At 32.5% G+C, this 27,820-nt stretch overlaps 2 protein-coding genes and 1 long non-coding RNA gene across 5 annotated transcripts; 2 read left to right on the top strand and 1 right to left on the bottom strand.

Annotated features, from left to right (window-relative positions):
• The first annotated feature begins 12,566 nt into the window (after positions 1–12,566).
• Positions 12,567–14,625, top strand: LOC114915033 (uncharacterized). Its single transcript, XR_003802871.2, has 2 exons — positions 12,567–12,786; positions 14,347–14,625. It is a non-coding gene; the product is annotated as an uncharacterized LOC114915033 (long non-coding RNA).
• Positions 14,626–19,704: 5,079 nt separating this feature from the next.
• On the bottom strand, positions 19,705–23,980 carry LOC145954124 (sucrose synthase 2-like). Of its 3 annotated transcripts, XM_083067861.1 has the most exons (6): positions 23,812–23,980; positions 23,581–23,713; positions 23,308–23,459; positions 22,941–23,133; positions 20,052–20,164; positions 19,705–19,967 (listed from the first exon to the last, which is right to left on the bottom strand). In XM_083067861.1, exons 1-5 carry the CDS (start codon positions 23,907–23,909, stop codon positions 20,159–20,161), a joined length of 582 nt encoding a protein of 193 aa, XP_082923987.1. In that variant the 5' UTR covers positions 23,910–23,980; the 3' UTR covers positions 19,705–19,967; positions 20,052–20,158. The 3 variants fall into 3 exon arrangements, 2 of the variants coding, with proteins under 2 accessions (XP_082923987.1, XP_082923986.1); XM_083067860.1 differs by lacking the exons at positions 19,705–19,967; positions 20,052–20,164 and having other exon boundaries at positions 22,804–23,133; XR_014431287.1 differs by lacking the exons at positions 22,941–23,133; positions 23,308–23,459; positions 23,581–23,713; positions 23,812–23,980 and adding an exon at positions 20,247–20,341.
• Positions 23,981–25,222: 1,242 nt separating this feature from the next.
• Positions 25,223–27,608, top strand: LOC109819117 (mogroside I-E synthase-like). Its single transcript, XM_083067859.1, has 2 exons — positions 25,223–26,023; positions 26,754–27,608. Exons 1-2 carry the CDS (start codon positions 25,385–25,387, stop codon positions 27,459–27,461), a joined length of 1,347 nt encoding a protein of 448 aa, XP_082923985.1. The 5' UTR covers positions 25,223–25,384; the 3' UTR covers positions 27,462–27,608.
• The last annotated feature ends 212 nt before the right edge of the window (positions 27,609–27,820 follow it).

Genomic DNA, 27,820 nt, shown 5'->3' with positions numbered 1-27,820 from the left:
TCATAATTTTTTCAGTCCTTTAATGAAATAAAATATTTTTAATTTTATTATTTTTTTTAAAAAAATTTAACATATTTTCTTTAATTATGCATAATTCTTAAATATAAAAGTTTCATAAATAAAATTTAATATTTTGAGAGGGAACAATTTGTCACAAATTTTTTCACAAAATATTTTAACCTATTTGTGACGGAATTTTGAGAGGGAAAAATCCGTCACTAAATTTTTTCATTTTAGTGACGAAATTTGTGACGGATTTTTTAGAGACGAAGTTCATTCCGTCACAAAATCCGTCACAAACATTTTTTTTTATTTAGTGATGAAATTTGTGACGGATTTTTAGAGACGAAAATTTTTCCGTCACAAAATCCGTCACAAATATTTTTTTTTTGATTCAGTGATGGAATTTGTGACGGATTTTTAGAGACGGAATATATTCCGTCACAAAATCCGTCACAAAAGTCAATAAATTCTTGTCCGTCACAAAACTTAAAATTCCCTCACAAAATGCGTCACTATTAGCGATGCTATTTTTTCTGTCACAAAATTCGTCACAAATATTAATTTTTCTAGTAGTGCATATCACCTCATATATCTATGTGCATTCTCAAACAAACTGACTAATCATTATTAAAAAGGTAATATCAAAATCAAAAGGATAAAACAATCATTTAATGATTTTTGAGCGAGTTGAGCTCCATGGAGCCTCTCGTTGAGAAAATAACATCTAGCTGAGCCACCAACATCTAGCAAAGTGACCAACATCTAGCTGAGTGAGCTGAGCGCCTTTGAGCTTTTTGCTGAGCGACCTTGCACGCCTCATTTAGTGAGAATGCGATCTTTTTTCGTGGAAATCATGTCTCCTTAGTGACTACAAGTTACCCACATCCAATTTAGGCATAAACACATATACAATTGATAAATTTACTCTATAACATGAAATTAACATTTCAAATCACTCAATTTATACGTATCAATTAATAGTTTCACAAATTATCACAATAAGTTCCCTTAGGGTTTCTAATAAGAACCCATAGGAACCTCAGATCATACAATTGCTACCCAAAACATACAATTGATCATACATTCCAACAATTCATGCCATTAATGATGAGTAAGAAGAAAAAAAAGTAAAACAAAAGCATTAGGGGAAACGCCTCATACGTAAGCATATATCATACATAGGATTGGGGTCAATCCCATTACCCGACATAAAAACCTAAACTCAGAGTGAGGTTTCTCAACCCCTTTACCTTGTTGAACAGAAAAAGATAGATGATCAACTTTAGGGTGATTTCCTTCTTGTTATTGATCTTCGAGCTCTGAGCGTAAAAAGAAGAGCGTGTACATAAAATAGGAAAATGCGTAACAATTGATCAAAACTCCCATTTTAAAAATTTAATCTTCCCTTAACCCTCCTGTAGTTAAAATACATAACCTTAGTTACTAATTCACTTCTTTATTAATTAATAATAAATAATTAAATAATATAACTTTTAATTATGAAACCTCACAATATATTCATATAAAATAATTACAAATAATCATTAAAACCAACACATTTAATTATCAAAAAATATAACAATTAATAAAATAAATATTTATCATCTTTCATTAATAAAAATAAAAACACCAAAAATTATTAATAAGATACTTATATTATATTTTATGAAAAATAAGATGTTATAATGTGGATTTAAGTTATGGTACTCTACGAGCTCAAAGTTGAAACCCTTCAATGAGTAAATTGCTTGCTGATCAAGAAGTTATTTCCTTTAGGATTTGATGTTGAAAATGGTATCGGAGCCAAGCCGAGCGATACTTGACATAAGCAACCAATGAGTAATTAAGGGATGGAGTCAGATGCCACAATCCTTAATCGAGTGCATAGTACTAAGAGGATAAACGACGAACTAATTCCATTTAGGGCTTGATTGATGCATGTCAATATCATGGTAAGTTCACAAACAAGTTGTGCTATACTTAACAATTATACTAGACCTTCCTAACCTAAGTGGTGAAATATGAGAAACTAAATTAAATTATTAAACAGGCCACCATTGTAATACCCCAATTTTCACAAATTTTATGAAGGCACAAAGCCCATTAAGGGTGATTTAGTAGCCCAGAACGGGCCGTTCCCAAATTGGAATGGGTCGTTCCAAACTACTAAAAAGGCCTATAAATCGTAGTTGGGAACGGGACGTTCCAAACCACCAAAAAGGCCTATAACCCTAGTTGGGAACGAACCATTCTGGTTTAAGAACGGACCGTTCCAAACATGCCTGTTATGAGTTAAACTCAACTCTAGAACGGGCCGTTTTGATTTAAGAATGGGTCGTTCCAGATGCAAATTTAACACATGATGAAAGGATCCAGAATAGGTTGTTCCGGATCTGAAATGGGCCATTCTGGCCACTTTTGACATCTATAAATAGCAGACTCTGGCATTGTTCCTGGACACACTCTCTGAAGACCAAAAAGATCAACCAGATTTTGCTCTAACTTCATCTTCTACTTGTCCAAGTAAGGGGGGAGTGAGAAACCTCGCTCTAGGTGTGGGAATGTATGTTGGGTAGTGAGATTGACCCCAATCCTATGTTTGTTGTATACTCATGTATGAGGGGTTTTTCCCAATTATATCTGTTTCATCTATTGCTCTTCTTATATATAAATAATTGTATGATTTGAGATCTCTATGGGTTCTGTACTATTCGTACCGCTATGCCGAGCTCGAGCTCGGCATCACAGCGCGGAGTGACCTCGAACACGCGCTAGGCGACATTGGCTCGCTATCCAATTAGGTCATAAACTGATCTCGGGCCCAAGGCCCAACAAAACCCTAATACACACAAAGGTACGTGCATTACTTATACGAGACTCATACATCCACAAACACTAACTTTGGCATTAGAGTCTCTTTTGTAGGTACCACACCCATCTTGGAGCATCAACGTACCTATGAAGGAGGCTCACCGATCTTACCCAGCGGATCATCCGTACCTCGGATTCCCGGTAAGAACATTTGGCGCCCACCGTGGGGCCGATCAAGACAGCTCTTATCGGCCACGCTTATGGTTTTCACCAAAAGCCATAGCAGACGCGCAACAGACGACCTAGATCACACCACTAACATGGATAACGAAGCAACATTGAGACGACTGATCGAGCAAGTCGAGCAGATGCGGTAGCAACACGCCGCAGATCTACAAAGTATGCGTGCTAAGCACGAAACTGACCTAGCCGCGACACGTACCGCTAATGAGGCTGACCTAGCGGCGCTACGCGCCGAGAACGAGCGTATTCGCGCTCAACTCCCTCGGCGTCCCTCTGATCAACCCCCTCAACAAAGTAACCTGCATGAGGAGGAAGGGCACTCGGTTTCTCAACCGCCAACAGCGACTAGGGCACCAACCCCCAGGCCTGCCACACATCGGTCTCACATACCGACCAACAGGTCGGCACATGACGTAAGCAACGCTCCTGCCCACGTCACGGGAAATCAGGCGACCTTCCGCCGTCATCCTTTTGTGGACGGCATCATGGAAACACCTCTCCCTTTCGGGTGGAAGCCTCTCCACATCGACCGTTACGACGACACCACGGATCCGGACGAGCACATTGATCTGTATACCACACAGGTAAATCTTTACACTAATGAGGATGCTATCCTGTGTATGGTTTTTCCGACCTCGCTCAAAGGGGCCGCGCTCAACTGGTACACCCAGCTACCTGCCGAGTCAATTGACAGCTTCGGCACCCTGGTCAGACGATTCACAACACAGTATGTGACGAGCCGACCTCATCACATAACATCAGCTGCCCTAGCCAGTCTCAGACAGAGTGACGACGAGCCACTCCGGACGTTCATGGAACGATTCGCTGCCATCTCGGTAAAGATCCAAAATCTGAATCCCGAGGTCGCACTGCACTCCATGCTCATGGCGTTGAAGCCAGGACCTTTCATCGATAGCCTTTGCCGACGACCTCCTCTCGACATGGACGAGCTCCGAGCTCGCGCTGCTGGGTACATCCAGATGGAGGAGCATGCCGAGTTCCGCAAGGCAATTCGCGACAAACCACAAGGAAAGCAAGACCAAGGTCAGGCCACGAACATTTAAAGTTGGCGACCTTGTTTGGCGATTATGGGGAGAAGCAAGAACAAACCCCTCCAAAGGAAAATTTGGAACTTGAAATTTGACCCACCTCAAATTTTATTTCTCTTAACTTGTAAATTCAGGTGATGTACTCTTTTTTCCTCCTCAGCCTTTTTTCCCACTAAAGAAAAGAGTTTTTGGCTAAGGAAGGTTTTAACGAGGCACACCTCAGAAATAAATCAACAAAGCAACTCCATTCCCATACATTTTCGGTATTGGCACATTAACCATGACGACTTGCCAAGGACGAGTTTGAACCTTGATGTTAAAGTCGGGTTCGAACCTTCAAATACAAATTACGTTGCCAAGGTCGAATCCGAACCTTGATGCCAAGGTCGAGTTCGAACCTTGAAATCACATTTTCTTAACCAAGGTCGAGTTTGAACCTTGATATGCCAAGGTCGAGTCTGAATCTTGAGATCACATCTACTTAACAAGGTCGAGTTCGAACCTTGATATGCCAAGGTCGAGTCCGAACCTTGAGATCACATTTTCTTAACCAAGGTCGAGTTTGAACCTTGATATGCCAAGGTCGAGTCTGAACCTTGAGATCACATTTTCTTAACCAAGGTCGAGTTCGAACCTTGATATGCCAAGGTCGAGTCTGAACCTTGAGATCACATTTTCTTAACCAAGGTCGAGTTCGAACCTTGATATGCCAAGGTCGAGTCCGAACCTTGAGATCACATTTTCTTAACCAAGGTCGAGTTCGAACCTTGATATGCCAAGGTCGAGTCTGAACCTTGATATGCCAAGGTCGAGTCTGAACCTTGAAATCACATTTTCTTAACCAAGGTCGAGTTCGAACCTTGATATGCCAAGGTCGAGTCCGAACCTTGAAATCACATTTTCTTAACCAAGGTCGAGTTCGAACCTTGATATGCCAAGGTCGAGTCCGAACCTTGAGATCACATCTACTTAACAAGGTCGAATTTCAACCTTCAAACAATAAATTTGGGAACTCCTCAGAAGCCCCTTTGCTTTTACATCACTCGGTGGTTGGGGGGCAAGTGTACTGGCCAACCGAGTTGCCGACTTGTCCCTCACCAATCTGCTGACTCGGTCAAAGGTTTACCAGCCTAACCAAGCAGTAAGCTCATTATTGCCGAGCTCCTCAGCCCGACCATGAAACATGGACATCAGAACACCACATCGGCCCAAAGAGGCCACATCATCAAATAAATAAAAATACAATCTTGTCACCGCGCCGCCCACGCGTTATGGTAACGAGGTGACGATTATGACACATGGCGTCATGACAAATAGGTGTACGCGAAAAGTCACGACCCCTTGTCAAGCTCGGTCTTAACTCCTCGACCTACGGTCTTCGGAGCTCGGGAGGCTAGTGTACTATCCGTACCGCTATGCCGAGCTCGAGCTCGGCATCACAGCGCGGAGTGACCTCGGACACGCGCTAGGCGACATCGGCTCGCTATCCAATTAGGTCATAAACTGATCTCGGGCCCAAGGCCCAACAAAACCCTAATACACACAAAGGTACGTGCATTACTTATACGAGACTCATACACCCACAAACACTAACTTTGGCATCAGAGTCTCTTTTGCAGGTACCACCCCCATCTTGGAGCATCAACGTACCCGTGAAGGAGGCTCACCGATCTTACCCAGTGGATCATCCCTACCTCGGATTCCCGGTAAGAACAGGTTCCTATGGGAAACCCTACGGGAATACATTGGTGATTGTAAGAGGAGATTGTTTGAAGAGGCAATTATATGAGTAAATTGTATTGTTTTAAATGTTTATTGTTTGAATTAGAGTGCTCTGTGAGTTTCTGAGAGAACTCTATGAGAAACAGGCAAAATATGAATGTTTTCTATTTTGCTTTCTGATTATTCTGTTGTGTTCCTTGTTGGATAAGATGTATGAATATGTGTTTAATTTAGTAAATAGACAAGTTTTGATATGAATTAAAGTGCTATGTGGAGACTATGTGAATATGATGAGATAATGTGAAAAGTGAATATGAGACATGAGATATGAGGATATGTGATAATGAGACATGATAATGTTATATGATAATAATACATGATAATGTGATATGAGAATGCATAGAGTCTTGATTTACATGCATCATTTGCATAAATGTTTTTAAGGGTACGATATGGAATATACCGCCAAGGAACGCCCCTTTTGTAAAAGCTTAGGAATTAGTCCTTGGGGATAACTCGGTTTGTAAGTCACAATCTTGCCCATTGTGTGCATGGGATGTATCTTGCGCGTCTTAGCTATCCCGACTAGACCCTGATAGTATGTCCTTCTAGTGAGAATGCGCAGAGGGTGTGACCCGACATGTACTCCTAGACTACTCTCGTGTGTTGCTAGCAGCAATACACCATGTGATGTGTTACTGGCACCATATGCATGATAATCTGTAGTTCGTGTCCATTACATGTGCATTTTAATGTTATATGTTAAAGTGATTTTTATGTCTTTGATGAGTGGAATGTGATATTGTTGTTTATCTATCTGTGCTATGTACATATATATGTTTTGTTTATGTTTGGCTATTCGGTGTGTATTCCTACACCGTAAGCCAGGGTGAGATGTTTCTCACTCCCTTTTCTTTTGTGTTGTTTTCCTTTGATTGTTATATAGGTGATCATCAGCATGGGGTTGAGGATGTTGGCGATGAAGCTTAGGCTTCAATATTGGGCTTTGCTCTGATAGGACATGTATCGGGGCATAGATATGATTAAATTAGGATGTTGTTATTATTATTTTGGAAACCTTAGCATTATTTCTTTGTTATTTTTGCTGATTTTGTTATTTGTTTAAGTCTTGGATGTGATCTGAACACTTTTGATAGTTTACTATGAAAGATTATGTTCTTCAAATTTTGTTATCTATGCGTTATGGTATGCGGGGTAAAGGGTGTCACAACTATGCCTAAAGTTATTCTATATTTGACCTAGAGATAACAAGTTTGATGTTGTGGTTTGATAAGATCAACCACTTAGACTGCTCACTAAGTGGTAGCTAGGAGATCAATGCATGACAATACATAAATTATTAAAGTGAAAATGCATGACGACACATAAATTGTTAAAGTTGCATAAGTTAAATTTTTTGTATAAGGTCATAAAGTTTCTCAAGTTAAATTGTTACGTTGTTTATGATGAATAAGGTCATTAAAGTGGTGAAGCTTGTTGTTATGTTGATTGAGTTGAAAGTTGTATCTTGTGCTTAAGTTGTTTATATGTTGATTAATGTTACACAAGTTTATCCTTATCTTCCATGTGTTGAACTACAATAATTATACTTGGTATAAAAGTAGGTTAGGATTAGGTTGGAAGGCGAGCTTGCATTTTGGTAGCATCTTGGATGATGGTGTTATGTGGATGCTAATTTGATATAGCTTGTATAGAGTTTACTTGACTGATACTTTTATGTTTTTAGTTCTTTGATGTTGTAAATGTTGATCAAGCTCAAGATGAAGACATAGTGTATTTAGTTTTGATGATTACAAATATAATCCTCTTGAAAAATAAAAGTGCAAATTGTATCTTGTTGTGTGTTTAAGTTCTGTTACTTGTGTGCTTTGTGCTTTTTAGGTAACTTAGCCTAACATCTCTATCTAGATGATGTTTAATGACGAAAACAAGTTTTAAAAATGATTTGAAAAAAGGTTTGATATGAATAATTGAAAAATTAAGTTTTCACTTAAAATAATTGATTAACTTAAGTAATATCCATTATTTGCTTTGTTTTTCAGTAACTTGAGAAACTTTGCTATAATAATTTATTCAACAAAATAATTGATTATTTCAGTAATAAATTTTTGGAATAATCAATTGTCACTCAAAATAATTGGTTAAACTATTTTTTTATTTCCAGATATGAAAAGAATAAAATAAGAAATTATTCATGTAAATAATCGATTATTTTTGTTAAAAAAATTTATATATCATTTTTCACATTCAGAACTAAGAGAACTTAAATATTTGTGATACTACTTTTGAAAATACTCTTTGAAAAAGTTTCTCTTTGCAAGAAGAGGTTTGATACCTTTTGTGGGAACCTTAAGAAAGGATTCAAGAATTGAATTAATCAACATCTTCATGGAGTTATAGAATAAACTACATTGGTTTGATTCACCTACTCTAAAATATTTTGTACATCAAGTGAATTCATTCTTTAATATCCGTAACTTGTTTTCTTAAGTATATGTTTTAGGAGAAAAAAAATCTTATAGTGAGTGCTACAAGTAAGTGTTTCTTCGAGTGTAAGAAATGGTTTCTTTGGTGATGTAGAAGTGTATTGCATGTGGTATTATTATTATAAAACTTATGACATGAAAGATTAGTGGAAAATCTCAATTGAGTTGGTTAGGGACTGGATGTAGGTCACAAGTGGATATGACTAAAATAATATAAATTTGCCATATATTTTTCTCTATAATTTTTTTTGTAAAAAATATTCCTGCAAAATTTCTTGCAAAAAAATTTGCAGGAAACTTTCCTGTGAATTTTTTTTGCAAGAAACTTTCCTGCAAATTTTTTTTGCAAGAAACTTTCCTGCAAATTTTTTTCGCAAGAAATTTCGCAGAAAAATTTCCTGTGAATTTTAAAATTTGCAAAAATATATTATCCACGAAGGTATTACCTGCAGATAAAATTTCGCAGAAAAATTTGTAGGAACAACGTTTCCTGCGAATTTTTCAAAAATATTCGCAGGAAAAGTCACATGTAATAAGAGAAATTCTAGTAGTGTTTGTTCACACACACATATTCAACCTCCCTTCTATGTGTTTTTTCCGCTGACTTCATTATAATGATATATTTATAAATAATTTTGTCAAATAATATTTTTTAATTAAAAGTCTTATAATTATTAAACTTATAAATTTAAACTTTTTATTTTCTTGTAGATTAATATTGGCAGGAAAATCCGCAGAAAAAGTTACCTACAAAATTTTCTACCATTTAGTAAACATTACTTGCGAATTTGTTTTTACAAGAAAATTTGCAAGAAACAAAATGAAATTCTTACAACATTTTTTGCAAATTTTTACCATGGAAAAAAAATTCTACGATCATTAAAATTGTAGCAAAATTACCAAAGACTTCTTGTAGATTATTTTTCATAAAAATATTTGTAAATTATTTTTTGCAAATAAATTTGTAAGAAAATTTTGTGAAATTATTATTGCAGGAAAATTCGCAAAAAAATTCTGCAAATATTTTTTTGTAGGAAAATTTGCAGAAAAATGACATTTTTCTAGCACACTACTAAAACTTCTCTTATTACATGCGACTTTTCCTGCAAAAATTCGCAGGAAACGTTGTTCCTGCAAATTTTCCTGCAAAATTTTATGTGCAGGTAATACCTTCGTAGATAATATTTTTTTGCGAATTTTAAAATTCGCAGGAAATTTTCTTGCGAAAAAAATTCGCAGGAAAGTTTCCTGTAAAAAAAAATTTGCAGGAAAGTTTCCTGTGAATTTTTTTGCAAGAAATTTTGCAGGAATATTTTTTACGAAAAAATTAAAGAAATTACTATAAATTCTATCAATAATTTTTCAACTTTGAAATGCTCACAATGAATTCAACCGAAACATTGTTTCCATGCCTCCAACATGTGATGCATAATCTTTTAAATTCTAAGATTGTAGATTATAAGCCTAACACTCAACCATATAAATCAACTTATAAGATAAGTGTTGCCCCAACTTATATACTCTTTAATTGTTTTATTTTCAATCGATGTGGGACTTGAAGTTTTTTTAAAATATTAAACTTATAAATTTAAATATATTTTTTTTATTTTTCTTGCTGATTAAAATTTGCAGGAAAAGTTACCTGCAAAATTTTTCTACCATTTAGTAAAAACATTACTTGCGAATTTATTTTTGCAAGAAAATCTACAAGAAACAAATTAAAATTCTTACAATATTTTTTGCAAATTTTTACCATGGAACAAAATTTCTATGATTATTAAAATTGTAGCAAAATTTGTAAGAATTATCTGTAAATTATTTTTTGCAAATAAATTTGTAAAAAATTTCTGCGAAATATTTTTTTGTAAGAGAATTTGTAAGAAAATGACATTTTTTTAGTAGTGGCAGTGACACGGTTAATTCCAACGTAGCAAAAAAGGAAGACTCTGTGATAATCAAAACCATGGATCTAAATTGTAGTTGCGGTCACGATTGTAGTTGCAATTACAACTACTGTAGCTGCGTATATTGTGTCTATTGCGAAAGTAGATTGCGGTCGTTGCAGTGTGAAATTATTTTTTATATATTTGCATAAATATAAATAAATAATTAGATTTCTTTTTTTTATTTTTTTTACTCAAAATCTCTTTCTCCCTTTTTTAAAATCTCTTGAAAAAAAAATATTATAAATCTATTAAAATTGTATTATTATTGTTATATTGCAGTTAAATTATAAAATTTTAAGTAATTTAAAATCATGCTACAATTACGGGCTGCAATTGGGTCGACCACCGCAACAACAATAAAACCCTAAATAAAACATTTGTCTTCATGATGTTGTTGCTCACTTTCTCATGCATTATGCTTTGAATATATTATTATAAATTCAATTCAGAAACTAGCATTCCCGTGATAAACTACTGCACTTCTGAAGTATATTGCATACCAGAGTGGCTGACAGCAATTCAAACTACAATCGATAACGATTAATATTATATTAAAATAATACTTATCAATCTCGTTTTTTGTTTTAAAGTTATTTTATACAAATAAAGTAATTGACAAATAAATAAATAAATAAAAATATAATTTTATAAAAATCAATTTTCTTCATTAAAAACAATATAATAATAAATACATCTTTTAAATGATATTTTTAGAAACACAAATAAATTAAATAATTAATATTATATTAAAAATCTAACCTAATCTTTTTTTTAAAATTTATTATTTTTTCTAACGTAATATTTATTGTACACAGAACGAGTACTAATATATTCTACACAACTTGTTTAATGTGTTTGCTATATTTATATCTATATATAAAGATAATTATTCATAATTTTTTTCAAAAAATTATTTTAAAACTTTTAAATAATAAAAAATAATATTAAACATTAATTATCCAAGACTCAAATACAAGATTTTGAAATTCAAAAATCAGATACAACATTAATTAATTTAACAAATATTAATAATTTTTAAATATTTTTAAATAAATATAGAAATAGAAAATGTCTCGATCTCATTTTCATTTTCTATTGAGTCTAAGGTGGAACAATTAAAGATGACTACATCGTAGTTACGTGTTAGTTAGATATTAAAATGGGTGGTTGGCATTTCCATTTCTAAAGATGATTGGTGGGTGTGTCTTAATCCTTTTCCGCAACGCAAATTTTCGATACGAAAGAGATACATGCAAAAGATATTGAATGGTTAAATAATATAAAATTTAAAATTTTGAATTTTAGATCCTTCGGTATATACTACTTCAATTTCTTATTACTATGAGTCAAATTAACCCATTCGTTTTACAAATGAGTGTTTATAAATAAAACCATAATACTTTTTTTTTAATGATTAAACACTAAATTCATGTCATGTATTACTCATGATAGGAATATATAATTTTGGAGTAGTATAAGACTATTTGTAACTCCTTTCTTATTTTTCAACATTTTTGTATTTGGGTTTGACACCCCTAGTGTCTCCTTAATACATTTCTTTTAGCTAATCAAAAAACAAAATTAGAAGTCAAATTTTTTAATCATCGTTCACGTTATAGTTCTGAAAACAAATTGTTTTTCAGTCTATCAACATTCAGATTTAAATTATATTTAAATATTTTTTTAAGTATACATGGATTTTAATTTGATTTTTATAAAATAAAAAATTTTATTTTTATTCTTCTAGTTTTTTAATAATTATTTTTTACTATTATAAAATGAATAAATTTTGGTTTTAATATTGTTGAAGTTCAAGTATAAAGTGAATCTCAAGTTAAAGTTAAATATGTTGAGTAGTATATAAATGAAAAAGATCCACCTACCGAATGTTTTAAGATTTTGAGTTATGATATGATGTCAAATTCATTTGTGTGGTTTACTTACTACCAATGCGTAGATGCTTCCCAATGATTAACTCTCATACCTAGGAAATACTTGTAAAATATATTTCTTTAACGTTTTATTCACTTAAAAAAATGACATATAGTGATATACACCCTATAGTGACATAAATATTTGTCACTAAAAATTACTTTTACTTGCACTATAGCTATGTGTGTCCCTTGTGTAACACCTCAAGTTTTCTAAATAAACTAGTAAGAATTTTATATAATTAAAAGTTTTTATATGACTATCGATAAATAAAAAGAAATTAATGTTTCATAAATTATTTTAGTTATGTGCATTGGAAAATTTTGTTTTAAATTATATTATTTTAATTATACACCATATTTAATTATTTTAAGGAAGGGGAAACGTAACCATGGTCAAAGTAATTAACTAAAGATTTAAACATGAGAGTTTTTACAAGGTATTAACGTCAGTTTCCTTTTTATGCATCTCATTTTTTCTTTTTATGCTTATATACTCTAAAGAACTTGGAGAACAAAAGACATCATGGAAAGCATCTCAAAGATCCGCACCCATCAACTAGGATTTACTAAGGTAAAGGGGAGTGAGTAATCTTACTCTTGGGTGTGGGATATTTGTAGGATAGTGAGATTAGTCACCAATCTCATTCTTATTGTGTATGTTGTATGAGGGAGAAATCTTAATTCTTGATTGTAACTTGTGATTTTATATTTTATGTCTTTTTTATCTGCTTTAATTATAGCAATTAGTGAGTGGTAATGTTTATTTTTGTATTTTTGTATAATTACCTGTAATCATGAATCTGTGGGTGTTTGTGGGTTCGTACGGGAACCTTAAGGATAGAATAAACTAAATTAGTAAAGGAGGATGCAAGAAAGGGTGTAAATTGATGGCTTATTAACATTTAATCATGCTTTTGGTATGTTTTTACCGATTGAAATTCGTGTAATTGAATGTGGGATGTCTTGTGCAATTTTATGCACTTGCTACAAAAATGTCGTTCCTAACACAACTACGAGTGCCATCAATGGTCACCAGGCACAAGAGTGATAGAGAGCAAAGGATATTCTCTATGACCTTAACATCAAGCATGAAGGGTTCATGTCGAGCGTGGGACCTCTAGCCTTATTGTAAGTTTGTTGGGCATAGAAGGATTACACCGGTCAAGATCATTAATCTAAAGAGCAATGTATGCTCTCTACATGGACTACACCAGGCACAAGGTGCCCCATGTCGAGTATCACTTTATTTCCTGTGTAATTATTATTTTGTAAGTATGCTATGATATTTTGGTGGGAAACATGATGTTGAGTGAATATATTCGTTAAGTAAGAATGTTGTATTGAGTTATCATTGGTTGTATGTATATAGTTGTGAGAGTGATTTCTTAGTAATATTATTAGACATGAGATGTATTATGCGTGAATCATGTGATGGTCATGAGATGTGAAGTCCAACCTGTGGTTTAGTCTCGATGAGGTTTGGGAAAGATTGTCTAGCTAGGATGCAATTGCTATTTGATTTAGATTAAGTATGTAATATGAATATGCTTCATATGAATATGCATCAAGTCTTGTGTTACATGCATCATGTGCATCAATTGTTTTGTGAGGGATATGATATGGAATACGTTGTTAGAAAAGGCCTTCCTTATGTAAAAGCATGGGGATAACTAAGTTTAGGAGCCCCAATTCCACCTATTATGTACAATGGATGTAACTTGCACAACACCACTATCCCAATGTGCCTTGGTGTATATCCTCTTAGTGTTGAGTGTTATGATGGCTTGACTTGGTATGTTCTCCTAGGCTACTCCAGTTGTGCCTTAGGAAAATAATTGAAATTGTTTAGTGGCTCCACATGCATTAAGTCTAGGAAGTTCGTGTCCATTGCATTATTGTGAATATAACGATGTGGGTTGAATAGATGCAAGTTATAAATATTGTATATGGTGTTTCATGAAATATTTGAATATACAATTGTTTACTTAGTGATCTATATATGATATGTGACGTGAATATGTAATGTTTTGTTGTGTGCAGCTACCCAACAACATCTTATACCGGTAATCAATGTGAAATGTTTTTCACTCTCTTTTCTTCTTTGTTGATTTCTTTTGATGTATTTATGTAGGTGAGATTCATCCTAAGAGTGATGAGGTTGGAGATGAGAGTTAGGCCTTGCATTGGTGTTGTGTTCTAATAGGATGTGACGTTAGAGTTGTTGCTAGGATTTCATGTTTTCCATTTTGTTGTTTCTTTATGCTAGAACTATTTGTTAGATTTTATTTTGTAATCACTGAGCATTGTTTTAGGTTTTTTTGTATTTGTTTGATTATGTGGCATGAGGAGTTTTGAGAACTTTGTTTTATTCAAAAATATTAATCCAAAAATTTGTCTTATCTTTGATTAATTATGAGTTTATAATAGTATGTAAGGTAGTGAGTGTCACAACTTAAATTCAAATGATCACTTAACCTTCTTGGTGAATATATATATAGTTAATAAGAATCACATAATAGTATGAACTAAAAATTTAATTTTAAATTTAAAGGAATAAAAAAAATAAAAATTTGAGAGATCAAAATTATTTTTTTCTCCTTTTATAAGGAATAGAAACATGTTTTAACCTCTTAGAATCATCATTTTTGTAGTTAACTAAAAAAATTGAAGCGATTTAGACAATCAAAACTAGTGAAAAGTGGTCAAAAACCAATGTAGAAAACTGATTTGAATTGGTGCTATTAAAAAAAATTTAATTTTTAAAATATAATTAAATATATATTTTTAGATAAATAAAAACAAACATTTAATAAGAATTACATATTTAAAATATATTTTATTTATTATGTTTAATAATTTTCTTATAAAATACAATTCAGTAATTTATATTAATTTACAATTTTTATATCTTAATTTTTTATAATTCTATTTATATTAAGTTGACATTTTTTTTTAAATTCTACTTGAAAACTTATTGATATCCCATGTTTGGTGTGAAAAAACCCTTGAGTCAACATTAATCACAATATTGCGAGCGAGATTAGCTTATGACCTTGTGGGCTGAAAGGTATAGATATATATGGTTGGACAAAAAAAATATCTTATTGTTAATACATTATTAGATTATATATAAGGTGTGAGAAAACATAAAAACAAATCTTATAACGATCTGGTAGGTCAATATAATTAATAAAGTATAATTATAGTACAACGAAAAATGTAAACATCTACTAGCTTAGAATTATCATCAAACACTACATGAGTATTAATTCATGCAACAGTTATATATATATATATATATATATATATATATATATATATATATATATATATATATATATATAAGGTGCAGAAAACATAATCTATTAAACTTGACTTGAAAACATAAATTTCCATATAGGGTTACAAAAAGTCCATGTACATATATACGTATACATTTAATATAAAAGTACTTAAAACATAAATCCTAGAGTCGATCAAGTGTCTTTATATACATGATGTATCAGAACAACTCTACAAAACAAAGGTGTCATATCTAGCATGGTCATCCACAAGCATATCCTTCAACCTTATCCTAACATACTCCCTACCAAGTATAATTATAGCAAGGCAACACATGGAAAAAGTTTGTGAAAGAAAATATCATATTATAGAAGTAATCAACTTCAAATCAGTTTTAAAACTTAGAAGCATATCAACTTTAACAAATTTCACATCCTAACAACTTAACAATTGAATAGTTGAACAACTGCGCAACACAAATCAACTAAACAACTAACGTGTAATCACGCATATCAAAGTTGGATATCTCTTTCAACTTAGTGAGCAATCTAATTGGCTTGACCCTACCAAACTACAACAATTGACATGGTGACCAAAATACAAATTATTTTCTTAGGTTTTACCACTTACACTAGCATGCATTAACTAAACTTATATGGAATTAACCCAACAACTATCCTCCAAATATTGCACACCTTTTCAATACTTAGTTAGAGATTTTGACCCCGACTTTATACCTTACTCGTTGGCCACTTATGGAAAATATGGTTCAACCTCCACCATATTGTTTCAACTTTCAACTTAAAAACCTAGAGGATACAACATTGAAAATAACTTCACAATTAGGAGGCAACTTACTCACTAAAGGAAAACATAACAAAATATAGTTCAGTTTTTATTTTAGGAAAACTTCAAATCGATCATAAGAAGTTTATTCATAAAACAAAGCATAAAAATGCATATGCGAATTAATAAATTAACTTAATTAGGGATTAAGAAAACAGCTTAATCATGCAAATTTCTAAAATTCAATTATTTTATTGTTTTGTTAATCAAAAGAGTTTGATCATGCACTTTCAATTAATTAGGATAAAAATTAAAACATTAAAATAATACAAAAATTAACAAAAAGGAATTCATTTAATTCATCATTAGGAATTGCATCACAACCCTAAAATAGGAGAATAAGAGAAAATATAAAATTCAACTAAAATTTGGTTGCTAAAAATGTGGTTTGGACATATCCTTATTTATAGTAAAAATTAGGATGAACTACTAAGCACAGTTGTGCATCTTAACAAACACAATTATGTTTAATAACTAAGGGTGAGCTTCTTTATTAGCGAGGTCATGCTTCTTTAGAAAAAAAGGGAAGCACAGGCATGTTTCATCAGTAGCAAGGGCATGCTTTCCCAACCAAAGATGCTCAAAAAGAGATGAATAACATGTTATCTCTTTAAATATTTTTCATGTTTAACAAGAAAAGTGAAGTTTTGTCAAAGACTTAACAATAAAATCAACAAAAATCTATGAATAACATGTTATCATGCAACATTTTGAGAGTTTAACATACTCCTTATGGAGTTATAATCATCCCTTAATATAAATAAATAAATAAATAAATAAATAAATATATATATATATATATATATATATAATTATTTAATGTTAGAAAAGATGACTTAACCAAGAAAGGGTAAATTGGTTATTAAAAAATTTCTTCTAAATCTCCTTTGTTTAAAAAAAAAAACCTCTTCTAAGGCTTTCCAAAGAAGTATATTGATACATAGTAGTATATATGACATGATGTTGAGATTACAAGCAAATTAAAATTCAAATAGTCTTATATGCAATGTTCATGTTTCATTTCATATAACATTAAGCATATAATCAAATTTGCAAGAATGTAAAGATAAGTGTAGGGATACATATATAGTCTTGTAAAATTTGCCCGTTGAAAGTGTCCGTTGAAGTAAGATGTAGTTGTTCATGATTAGTTTGATCTTTCATTTAATGAACTTGATTTTGCATTAAATTTTGCTTCCTAACATGGCGTGAAGTCTTCTACATTTTGTTAGCAGCAGTGTCTGACTTTAGCTGAGACCTAGGAACTTTTTGTCCTTTTTCGGTCATGTAGTTGTAGAAGCGTTGTCCTTATCTGAAAAAGTAATGTACTTTTTCTGACACATGCATGCTTTTGGTTTTGCCTTGTTTTTCTTCTTCTTTGTATTTTCCTTTCAACGCGTGATCATGTTGAGAGCTTTTGTATGATCGTAGACGATGCCTGAGTTGTCTCTTGAGACTTGATTCTTCGAATGCTTTCATGGCAGTCTTTGTCTGCGTCTAGTAGTCCATATGCATCTCAAGTCTTGATCTTCGTCTGAGCATTTGTCCTTAATTCTTTGACTTTCTTTGGTCTGGTTAATAGTGTAAATGGACAAACTTTATTTCCGTCTGGAATACTTTTCAGTCTGTGCTGTCTTTTTTCTTATGTGTTGTTGACTTTCTCCTGTTTCTTGACCAACCTTCGTTTGATTTCTTACGTTGCGTTCTAGGTTGTCCTTGACATACCTTTGTCTGATATTTAATTCATTATCGTCTGGCGCACATTTAATATTCCATCTATCATTTGATTTTGTTTCTTCTGATCTTCATGCTGTGCTTTGCCTTGACTCATTCTTTGTCTGATACTTGAAGCTTTTGTTTATGGTCTGTATCGTCTAAAGCTTGATCATTGTCCTTCTTGTGCTAGACTTGGCTTCATTTGATCTTTCCATCTGATGCTTGAAGCTTTTGTCTATGGTCTGGACGGATTTCATCTGGTGCTTAACCACTTTTGTCTTGGATCTGGTGTAGGAAGTGACACATGCTCTATTCTTCATCTTGCTTGTACTTATGTTTTTCTGAAACACTAACACAGTTATTAGAAATAACATATATTATATTTGTCTCATTCAAAATCTTGCTGGAAATTGCTTTGTCTGACTTAACATATAATTCATTTTAATTTTAATTAAATTCAATATGTAAAATTTTGTAAATATGATAATTTAATGATAGTTTTAATTTATTGATAATTTATAAAATTTTAAAATTAAAAGTGTTTACTTAATAGAATATTATTTTACTAAATCATTTATAAATATTACATAAAAATTAATTTTAATTTAAAATATTAATAAATTAAATATTTCTTTTAATTAAATGTATAAATTAATGATAACGAGTTTTAATTTAATAATAAATTTTAAAATAAATTATTTAATAAAAAAATATTTTTTTAGAATATTGAATATTTTAAGAGTTAAAATAATTTATAATAATATAATTTTGTTGTTCAATATAATGAATTAATTATTTTTTTAAAGATATGATCTAATTAATATTTAAAGAAAATTTTAAGTCTCACATCGATTGGAAATAAAATAATTAAAAAGTGTATAAGTTGGGAAAATACTTACCTTACAAATTGATTTGTATGGTTGAGTGTTAGACTTATAATGTACAATCTAAGAGTTTAAAGGTTATGTAGCACATGGTGGAGGTGTGAAAGAAAATTTCTTAATACTTTGGGTGGATTCATTGTGAACATTTGAAAGTTGAAAAATAATTAATAGAATTGGTACTAATTTCATTAATTGTTTTCTTGAGAAATTTTCCTGCAGAATTTCTTGCTAAATAATTTGTAAGAAACTTTCTTGCAAATTTTTTTCGCAGGAAAGTTTCCTGCGAATTTTTTGCAAGAAATTCTGCAGGAAAATTTCTTGCGAATTTTAAAATTCGCAAAAACATATTATGCACAAACACTACAAAAAACTTGTATGTTTGCGGCGGTTTTTTAGTAAAAGCGACGACGGTTTTAACCGCCGCAAACTTATATAACGACAGTTTGTAAACCACCGTAATGTTGTGCGTCGCGACTACATTTTGCGGCGGTTTTCAAAACAGCTGCAACATAATTGATAAAATTGCGGCAGTTATAAAATTGTCGCTATTTTGAAAACTGAAACTAGTTAAAAAGTAATGGCGGTTTTGGAAACCGCCGCAAATATAAACATGCATTTTAATTAACAATTTGTAGCAGTTTTTAACTGCCACAATTTATTTCGCGTCCAATTTGTAACTAAATGTTTTTTTATAATTACATTTTCAACCTATTTGTTTAAATTATCATCTCAAACACGTGATCAAGATAAACTAAAATAAATGATGCAAATAAAAATGTCATTCATTAAATAAACATATTAAATCCAAATTTTGTATCTTTCAAACATAGAAATGGTCCTTAAGTTTAAGAAACTTAGGTACATAAAAACAACAAAAATATAAAGATGGTTCTAAAAGCTCCTAACAAACTAAAATTGAAGCAAATTTCTAAATAGTTCCTCATGGTGATCCTCCATTATCTTCAAGAACATGGCTAGATTGAGAAGAACGTCTCAAATCTACTGGAGATTTCAATTCAGCTGCCTGAAATTATAATAATAACAAATTAGATTTGAACTTTTACTTGGACAATAAAATCTACAATTTTTTAAAGACTTTATTTGATACCTGATTTCCTTTAACAATTTGCATAAGGAAAACTAATTGTAAAGTGGATGGTATTCATCAAAAAAGGAGCTGGGAACTTTCCCATATGATCTCCTAATAGACTTTTATTATACCTGTTCAAAACAGTTCAGAATAAGAAAAAAAGAAAAAAGTATTTGCATCACAAACACTAAACTAGGTAAACTAGGAACTTACATGGTCAAAAATAGGCTGAACATGTGCCACATAAGTATCAAAGCTCAGGCACAAAACTGGGTAAACTAGGAACTTACATGGTCAAAACTGTAACATCCCAATTTTCAAAAAGGTTATTATTATTATTATTATTAGATGGTATTTGGTCATAATTATTTTAATAATTATAGAGGAATATTATTTTGTACGTTTTAAATAATTATTATTTTGGACAATTATTTTGTATGTATTAAATAAGTATTTTTATTAGCATTTTTAAATAAATATTTATATGTTTTAAGAGAAGGTTGATTTTATATGATATTTTGTTATTGAAATTATATTATTATATTTAGGGTCAGAAATATATTATTATTATAGAGAAAAAATATTTTATAATATACATGTATTTATTTTATTTAATTATTTTGAGGAAAATTAGAAGTGGGTTAGAAGAGAAGGAAAATGGGTTGGGTTGACCCAGTCCAATGGATTAATTTTAAGAAAGGAGTCAGGTGGTGTTAACCCTATCTGCCTCATTTGCGTTCTGAAGGGTTAGGGAAAAAAAAAGGAGAAACAAAGAGCTCTAAGGAAGAGTACTCAGGAACGATCTTAGATCACACCAAGACCATTCATCTTCTGCTCATCCAGGTACGGGGGAGATGGGTTTCTTCATATGTGAATATAGGGGTGTTCGGGTAGTGAGGGCAATCCCTAAGTCCCTCTAGGAACTCTATTTAAAATTCTGAACGATTACCTGTGCAATCGATGTTCTAAATTCTTAATTCATTTGGAAGAACTTATTTCTTGAATTGTCTTTGAATTCCATTGGGGATTTCTTGTTAATTCTTTATCCTTAAATTTGATGACTTGAATTTTATGTGTTAAGAAGAGTTTAGATTTTTTTTTTTGTAAAACCAATGGAAACCAATTTTTGAGGCTTGAGATGTGTATGGATTGATTTGGAACGTATGAAGAATATAAATGGAGTTAAATTGAACCAACGGGGTGTAGAAGTAGTGAAAATTGGTAAAAACCTTGTTGGAACTCGTAAAACGCAGGTTTAATTTCACAGAGGGGAGTCTGGGCAGAGATTTGGGCGCTCAGCGCCAGTTTTGGGCGTCGGGCGTCGAGACCCCGACATACGTTTGTAATTTTACGATATCTTTCTGTGTAGTTATCCAAATCGAGTGCCGTTTGTTTTGTTAGAAACTAGACATCTGGGGCTACCATTTAGACACAAGAATCGTGTAAACATATTAATATTTGATCAAGTTATGTGAGTTGCAATTTGAGCCTTCCAATCTGTGTGTGAACCACAACATCAATTTTTGTGAGCCCTGAATGGTAACCTAAACGACTTTATTAGGATTTGTGTTCTTCATGAAAGTTGTAGATATTGATGTTAGGATTCTAATGGAGTTGGGATCACTTAGAAAGGATATGTATATCTCGAGTTATGGTTAAATTATTAACTGAATGTCATAGATATTGTGATGTGTGTGAAGAATTATGTGAAATTTGTGGTCTATGATGTTGATAACTTAATGATAGGTACCTAGCATGTGAGGATGATATTGCATGGATTGTTATTGACATGTGATGATGTTATATAATGGAGATGCATTAATTATGAGTTACGTGGGATGCATGAGTTGCATGAGACTTATGAGTTGCATGTGGTGCTTGAGAAGCCAGACGTGGCTATATTGCATTGGACCCTGGGCCCAGAGAGGGGTTGAGACAGGGGGGACCATGACGGGAGGCATTCCATGCGTGGGCCGTTGGGTGTTTAACTGCGCAGCTCACTGACCACAGAGGGTTTAACGGTGGGTGGATTGCCTTTGCACGGGCCGCTGGGTGTTTAACCGTGCAACATACCGGCCCTGGGAGGGTGTGAGAACGGTATGCCCGCATTGGCAACAACTAAGGGAATTGACGAGGTATGCCCATTGTGCGGAGTGCCAAGTTGAGACTCTTAGGAGAGGAGATGTGTATGAGCATATAGTGAGCATGTGTATGAAAGCTTGTATGATTGAAAAAAAATGATGTTTGGTAATTATATGAGATGTATTTGTTGTTTATAGTTAATGATGATATTTTGGTGCACGGTGTGGGGTGGGAATTGGGTAGCTCTATGTTCATATATGATGTTATCTATCTCTCACCGTCCTGTTTTTATGTGGTTTTCTTTTAGGTGAAGATGAAGGCACTCATAGTGTTGAGTTCTAAAGGGAAAGGGTTCTGCTCTGATAGGATGTGACATTGGGGCATGAATTTAGGATGCTTTAGTTATGAATTGTTATTTTTCGTTTGAGGAGACTTATTTTTAGGAGTTTTATATTCACCTTATATTTGTAAATTCTGGATCCCTTTCATTTTTCTTTAGAGACCTTGATAATTTTCTTTTAAGAGTAAAACTTTATTATTATTATTATTATTATTTCTATTTATTTCAAGACTTGTGAACCTATGAGTTTTTATTAAAATATGTGGACCCTTCTTGATGTTATATTTATTGAATTATTCTTATTGTTGTTACTTATCTATTATGGGGTAGAAGGGTGTCACAAAAACCATAAAAGAACAAATCTTCACCATCGAACGAATATATCTTTATATTGATATTTTAAGATTTCTGGGCATCGGTCAAAATTTCTACAAATAAATATCACTGTTTCTAAATGATTGAATGATGCTTTTAGACAAACTTACATGGCCATCATATTTGTGTGCGCGAAGAAAAGCAAGGAGAGGTTCCAAACTTTCTTTGTTACGAAACATGAATGATGATAGATGACGGTTGAGAAATTGAACCCCATTACCAATAGAGGATGATCGAGTTGGTCTAGGGAATGTTGCATTAAATGGCTCAAAATCTACTTCAAGCACGTTTTTGCCATTGCACCTGGATCAAATTTTCAAAAATCATCATGTAATAATTTCATTTCTCCGTGAAGCCAAACTGAAACCATAGAATGCCACGCAATTCATTTATTTCATTCAACACTTTGGGGGATGGTAAAGAATAAATTCAAAAAGTAGTGCAGAAAATAATGCACATAACAAAGATAACCCTTACTCTCCATCTACAAGTTCTTCTTTGAATCGTAGATATTCTGCAACACTCAGATTATCCACATTGAGTTCAAATGCATTAACACGAGCATACTCCCAAACACCAGGTCTTGGATGCAAAGCCATTGACACAAAAGGAGGTATAATTATGGCTTCCTGTGGCAATAACAGGAACAAAAGCTTTTTAAAAACTGCAATGACAAGGAAAACTCGAGAAAATTCAACTATTGTATGTCATTTATCAAAGCTATAACTTACGAAAATATACTTAGCTAACCTTTGCAGATTCTAGCTCTTTGACAAAGGGGCTATCTTTGAGTTTCCAAATCCCTTCATCCTCTTCAAGAATCTTTTCTAGCTCGTGCCTCAGGTCATGTGATTGTAGTATTCCTTTGCCCCCAGCAACATACCTTTGCAACAAAAATAGTAGTTATTATCACACACATACTTATCATTCACGGAGAATCTAAGAATACCCGGTTGCCAAAATCACAACTCTAACTTTCACCTGGAGAGAAGAGAGATCAACTCGTTGCGGTGACTAGAGAGGGTGTCTTGCACCCTCTCTCTCACGCCAGAAGCTTTATCGAATCTGGAAGAGAACATGATCAACTGGAAATGGCAAAAACAGTGTGAAGCATTAGAAAAAAGAGAACATGATCAACTGGAAATGATCAACTCACCTCTTTATTTCAGTCCAAAAGAAGAACCAGCTCTAGAGCACTTCGATAGCCACTCTATAATTAATTCGGCTTGGATTAAAGTGAAGACTAGAACTTTACCTATAAAAGTACAAGTCAAAATTTTCGTAGCAGATGGTTAAATCTACCCATAATTAAATTCAAACAAAACCATATTAGAAAACCAATTACTGAGAAAACATAGAGTAAAAATAACAATTCTTCAAATTTAGATTGAATTTGAATTTGAAATTGAAATTGATTCAAACAGCAACAACTAAAAAAAATAATTATAGACATAAATTTAGGAGAAACAAAATTAAAAGATTTGATTAATTAGCAAACGGATCAACTAAAAGGCCATCAAAAGAGAGTAAAAGAATATTCAACAAGAAATAAAAAAGGAAAACAATGTACTCGAACAAAAATTTCCAATAAATGCATGACCAGAGTAACCATGTACCTTCCTATTTTGTGGATCCACTAGCAGTCCATCTATGTTATCTCCAACAATAGTCATAAGCTTACGGTCTGGACTGATTGATGTGTGCTACATTAAGAGAAAATAGTTAAGAATCAGGGCAGTATATATAATAAATTTTTAAATATATTAAAAAAATCTAATCAAAACATCATTCTCTTGGATTTAGAAATGACGTAGAAAAAATAATAGTTGATAAAAAATGTCATAAAAATTCTAATTATCCAAACTTTCCAAAGAATACGAGTGACAGAACAACGACGAGGCGCAGCGGCGACGAGGCACAGGGGCGACGGGGCACAGCGGTGACGACGCGCAGCGGTGACGAACGCGCAGCGGCGACATCGCGACGAGCGCAGTGGCAGGCTAGAGGCATGACGCTTGAGCAGTAGAGGCGTGACCGTGAGCGAGAGATAAGAAGAAGAATGGAGCGAGAGAGAGGGGGATTATGTTGTTTAGGGTTACGTTTCTGATTTGAGGGGAGGGAACATTTCACTTATGGTGAAATTTTTAACTTACCTGCGGCGGTTCTATAATAACCGCCGAAAAAAATTGAAAATTGCGTCTGTTATGTTAAACTACCGTAAGTTTAATGTTTTTAGACAAAATTTAAAAAACGCAGGCGGTTCTTTAAAACTGCCGCAAATTATGCGACGTTATTTCTTTTATTTGGTGTAGTGAAAGATATTACCTAGAAATAAAATTTTACAGAAAAATCCGTAAAAATAATGTTTGCTGTAAATTTTTATATAAAATTTGCATAAAAAATTGTATGTAATAAAATAAATTCTAGTAGTATGTAGTATGCCGTGCAACACTAGTCCACAATTAATTGTCCTTTAATTTTATTGGCTCTAACATATAATAAATAAACCCTTCTCCATTCTACTCCAACACCACACTCATCAGAAGAAAAGAGAATGGAGAAGAAAAGCATGAGTAGGAGAGCACACTGTTTGGTGCTACCATATCCAGGACAAGGCCACATCAACCCCATGCTTCAATTCTCCAAGCTATTGGAACACCAAGGGGTGAGAATAACATTTGTCACCACACGTTCCTACTACAACAGCTTGCAAAGAGTGCCTTCTATTGCAGTTGAAACCATCTCTGATGGCTTTGACAACGGTGGCATCGAGGAAGCTGGAAGCTACAAGGTCTATTTTGATCGCTTTTGGCAAGTTGGGCCAGAAACTTTTGCTGAACTTCTTCAGAAACTTGGTGACTCAAAAGAGCATGTTGATTGTGTTATTTATGATGCATTCATCCCTTGGGCACTTGATGTTGCTAAGGGATTTGGGATAGTTGGAGCTTCTTATCTTACTCAGAATATGGCTGTTAATAGTATATATTACCATGTTCATTTGGGAAAGTTGCATTTTCCCCTCACATATCATGAGTTTTCTCTTCCTTTCTTGCCCAAACTTCTTCCTCAAGACATGCCTTCTTTCTTCTTCGGAGAAGATCCCACTTTGCTTAATTTCTGTGTGGCTCAGTTCTCAAATATTGACAAAGCTGATTGGATCCTGTGCAACACCTTCTATGAGCTGGAAAAAGAGGTGAGAAGAATATATATACATTATACAAATTTTGTTCAACTTAAATGCATTTAATTTTCGGTTTCAAGTTTTTTGTATCAAGATGTACTTGGAGGATATATTAAATGAGAACTCTTCTTTTTGCTTTTCTTTTTTACACCTTTTTGTTGTCAGCTAGAAACAAAAATTATAATTATAAATTGTTGAATCATATGTTTGGATGACCAAGATAAAAAAAAAGGTATATGATTTCTTTAAGTGGTTATGTGATTATTAATCTTATTAATTAATATATAAATTTATATAATTATATTGAACGAGAGAATTTTTTGGATCATTGTTCAATGGAAACGTTTTTTTTATATTATTTTTTCACTGAGATCACTTTTAGAATTTTTTCTTCTTATTTTATTCAATTTTAATATCATAATATAAATGATTTACTATAAATATAAAATATAGTTTATAGCATTAAAATTATTTTTATTATAATTTTAAGTTTAATATAATTCATTTATTAAAAATAATTATTTATTGCAAAGTTTAGTTGTATAAAATAAAAATTATCATCTACACTACAATGACTAAAATATTTATTATCTTTTAATCTTAATAATCTATGTGTATAATTGTATGACCAATACTAATCATTATATTTTTTTTACGATAACCGAGAGTTCTCACTTTATATACCCTAATTTAGCATGCATATATGTAATGCTTAGTGACTGACAATTATTTTATATATTAGATAGCAGATTGGACCACAAAGATTTGGCCAAAAATTAAGACCATAGGACCAAATATACCAACTTTCTACTTAGATAATCGAAGTGAAGATGACCAAGATTATGAAGTTACAAAATTCGAAAGCGAAGAATGCATGGAATGGCTACATTATAAGCCAAAAGGGTCTGTTATTTATGTATCTTTTGGGAGTATGGCTACCTTTGGTGAGGAGCAAATGGAAGAATTTGCTTCTTGTTTGAGAGAGTGTTCAAATTATTTCTTGTGGGTGGTCAGAGCTTCTGAAGAAAATAAACTACCAAAAGACTTTGAGAAAAAGACAGAAAAAGGTTTGGTAGTGACATGGTGTTCCCAACTAAAAGTTCTTGCTCATGGAGCTGTAGGATGCTTTGTGACACATTGTGGTTGGAATTCTACATTAGAAACTTTGTGTTTGGGAGTCCCAACAATTGCAATACCATGGTGGTCAGATCAGAGCACAAACGCAAAGCTTATTACTGATGTTTGGAAAACAGGAATTAGAGCTCCAGTTGATGAAAAAAAGATTGTGCGACGAGAAGCTCTAAAATACTGTATAAAGGAAATAATGGATGAAGGCAAAGAAATGAAGATCAATGCTACTCAATGGAGGAATTTAGCTACAAAAGCGGTTAACAAATGTGGAACTTCGTATGAAAATATTATAGAATTTGCGAATAATTTGTTAAATTAATAAGCTTCATGTCCTAAATTAGAAATTACTTCGTGATCGCATGTACAATTCTTATTTTATATTTCGTGATCTCATGTATACAATTCCTATTTTATATTTCCATGTGATGGTTGATTATAATTAAGAGTATATCACTTTTTAAAAATGGACATGTCTCAATTCATTTATAATTCTATATGTGATGAATTATAAAATAATTTAACCAATTAATGATTATGGGTAGCTTATATTTAAAGTTTAAAGGATAAAAATTCAAAAAATTAATGAAATATTTAACTTTTTTTATCTTTAATTTTTGTACTATTTTATTTATTTATTTATATTATCTAATATATCTTATCTAAAAATTTAAAACAAAT

This window comes from Cajanus cajan, chromosome 2, assembly GCF_000230855.2.
Source record: "Cajanus cajan strain Asha chromosome 2, NIPB_CcT2T_4, whole genome shotgun sequence".
NCBI lineage: Eukaryota > Viridiplantae > Streptophyta > Magnoliopsida > Fabales > Fabaceae > Cajanus > Cajanus cajan.
The sequence above is the reverse complement of the archived record's forward strand: the minus strand, read 5'-3'. Positions and strand labels throughout refer to the sequence as shown.

Bases quoted from the DNA above. Each gene is read 5' to 3' on its own strand.
- LOC145954124 (XM_083067860.1), bottom strand. From the start codon at position 23,909: ATGTTCTCTTCCAGATTCGATAAAGCTTCTGGCGTGAGAGAGAGGGTG. The intron at 23,460-23,580 runs GTTAGCTAAGTA...TTATTGCCACAG, and splicing joins AAGAGCTAGAATCTGCAAAG to GAAGCCATAATTATACCTCC. The intron at 23,134-23,307 runs GTAAGGGTTATC...AATTTGATCCAG, and splicing joins GAAGAACTTGTAGATGGAGA to GTGCAATGGCAAAAACGTGC.
- LOC109819117 (XM_083067859.1), top strand. From the start codon at position 25,385: ATGGAGAAGAAAAGCATGAGTAGGAGAGCACACTGTTTGGTGCTACCA. The intron at 26,024-26,753 runs GTGAGAAGAATA...TTTATATATTAG, and splicing joins TCTATGAGCTGGAAAAAGAG to ATAGCAGATTGGACCACAAA.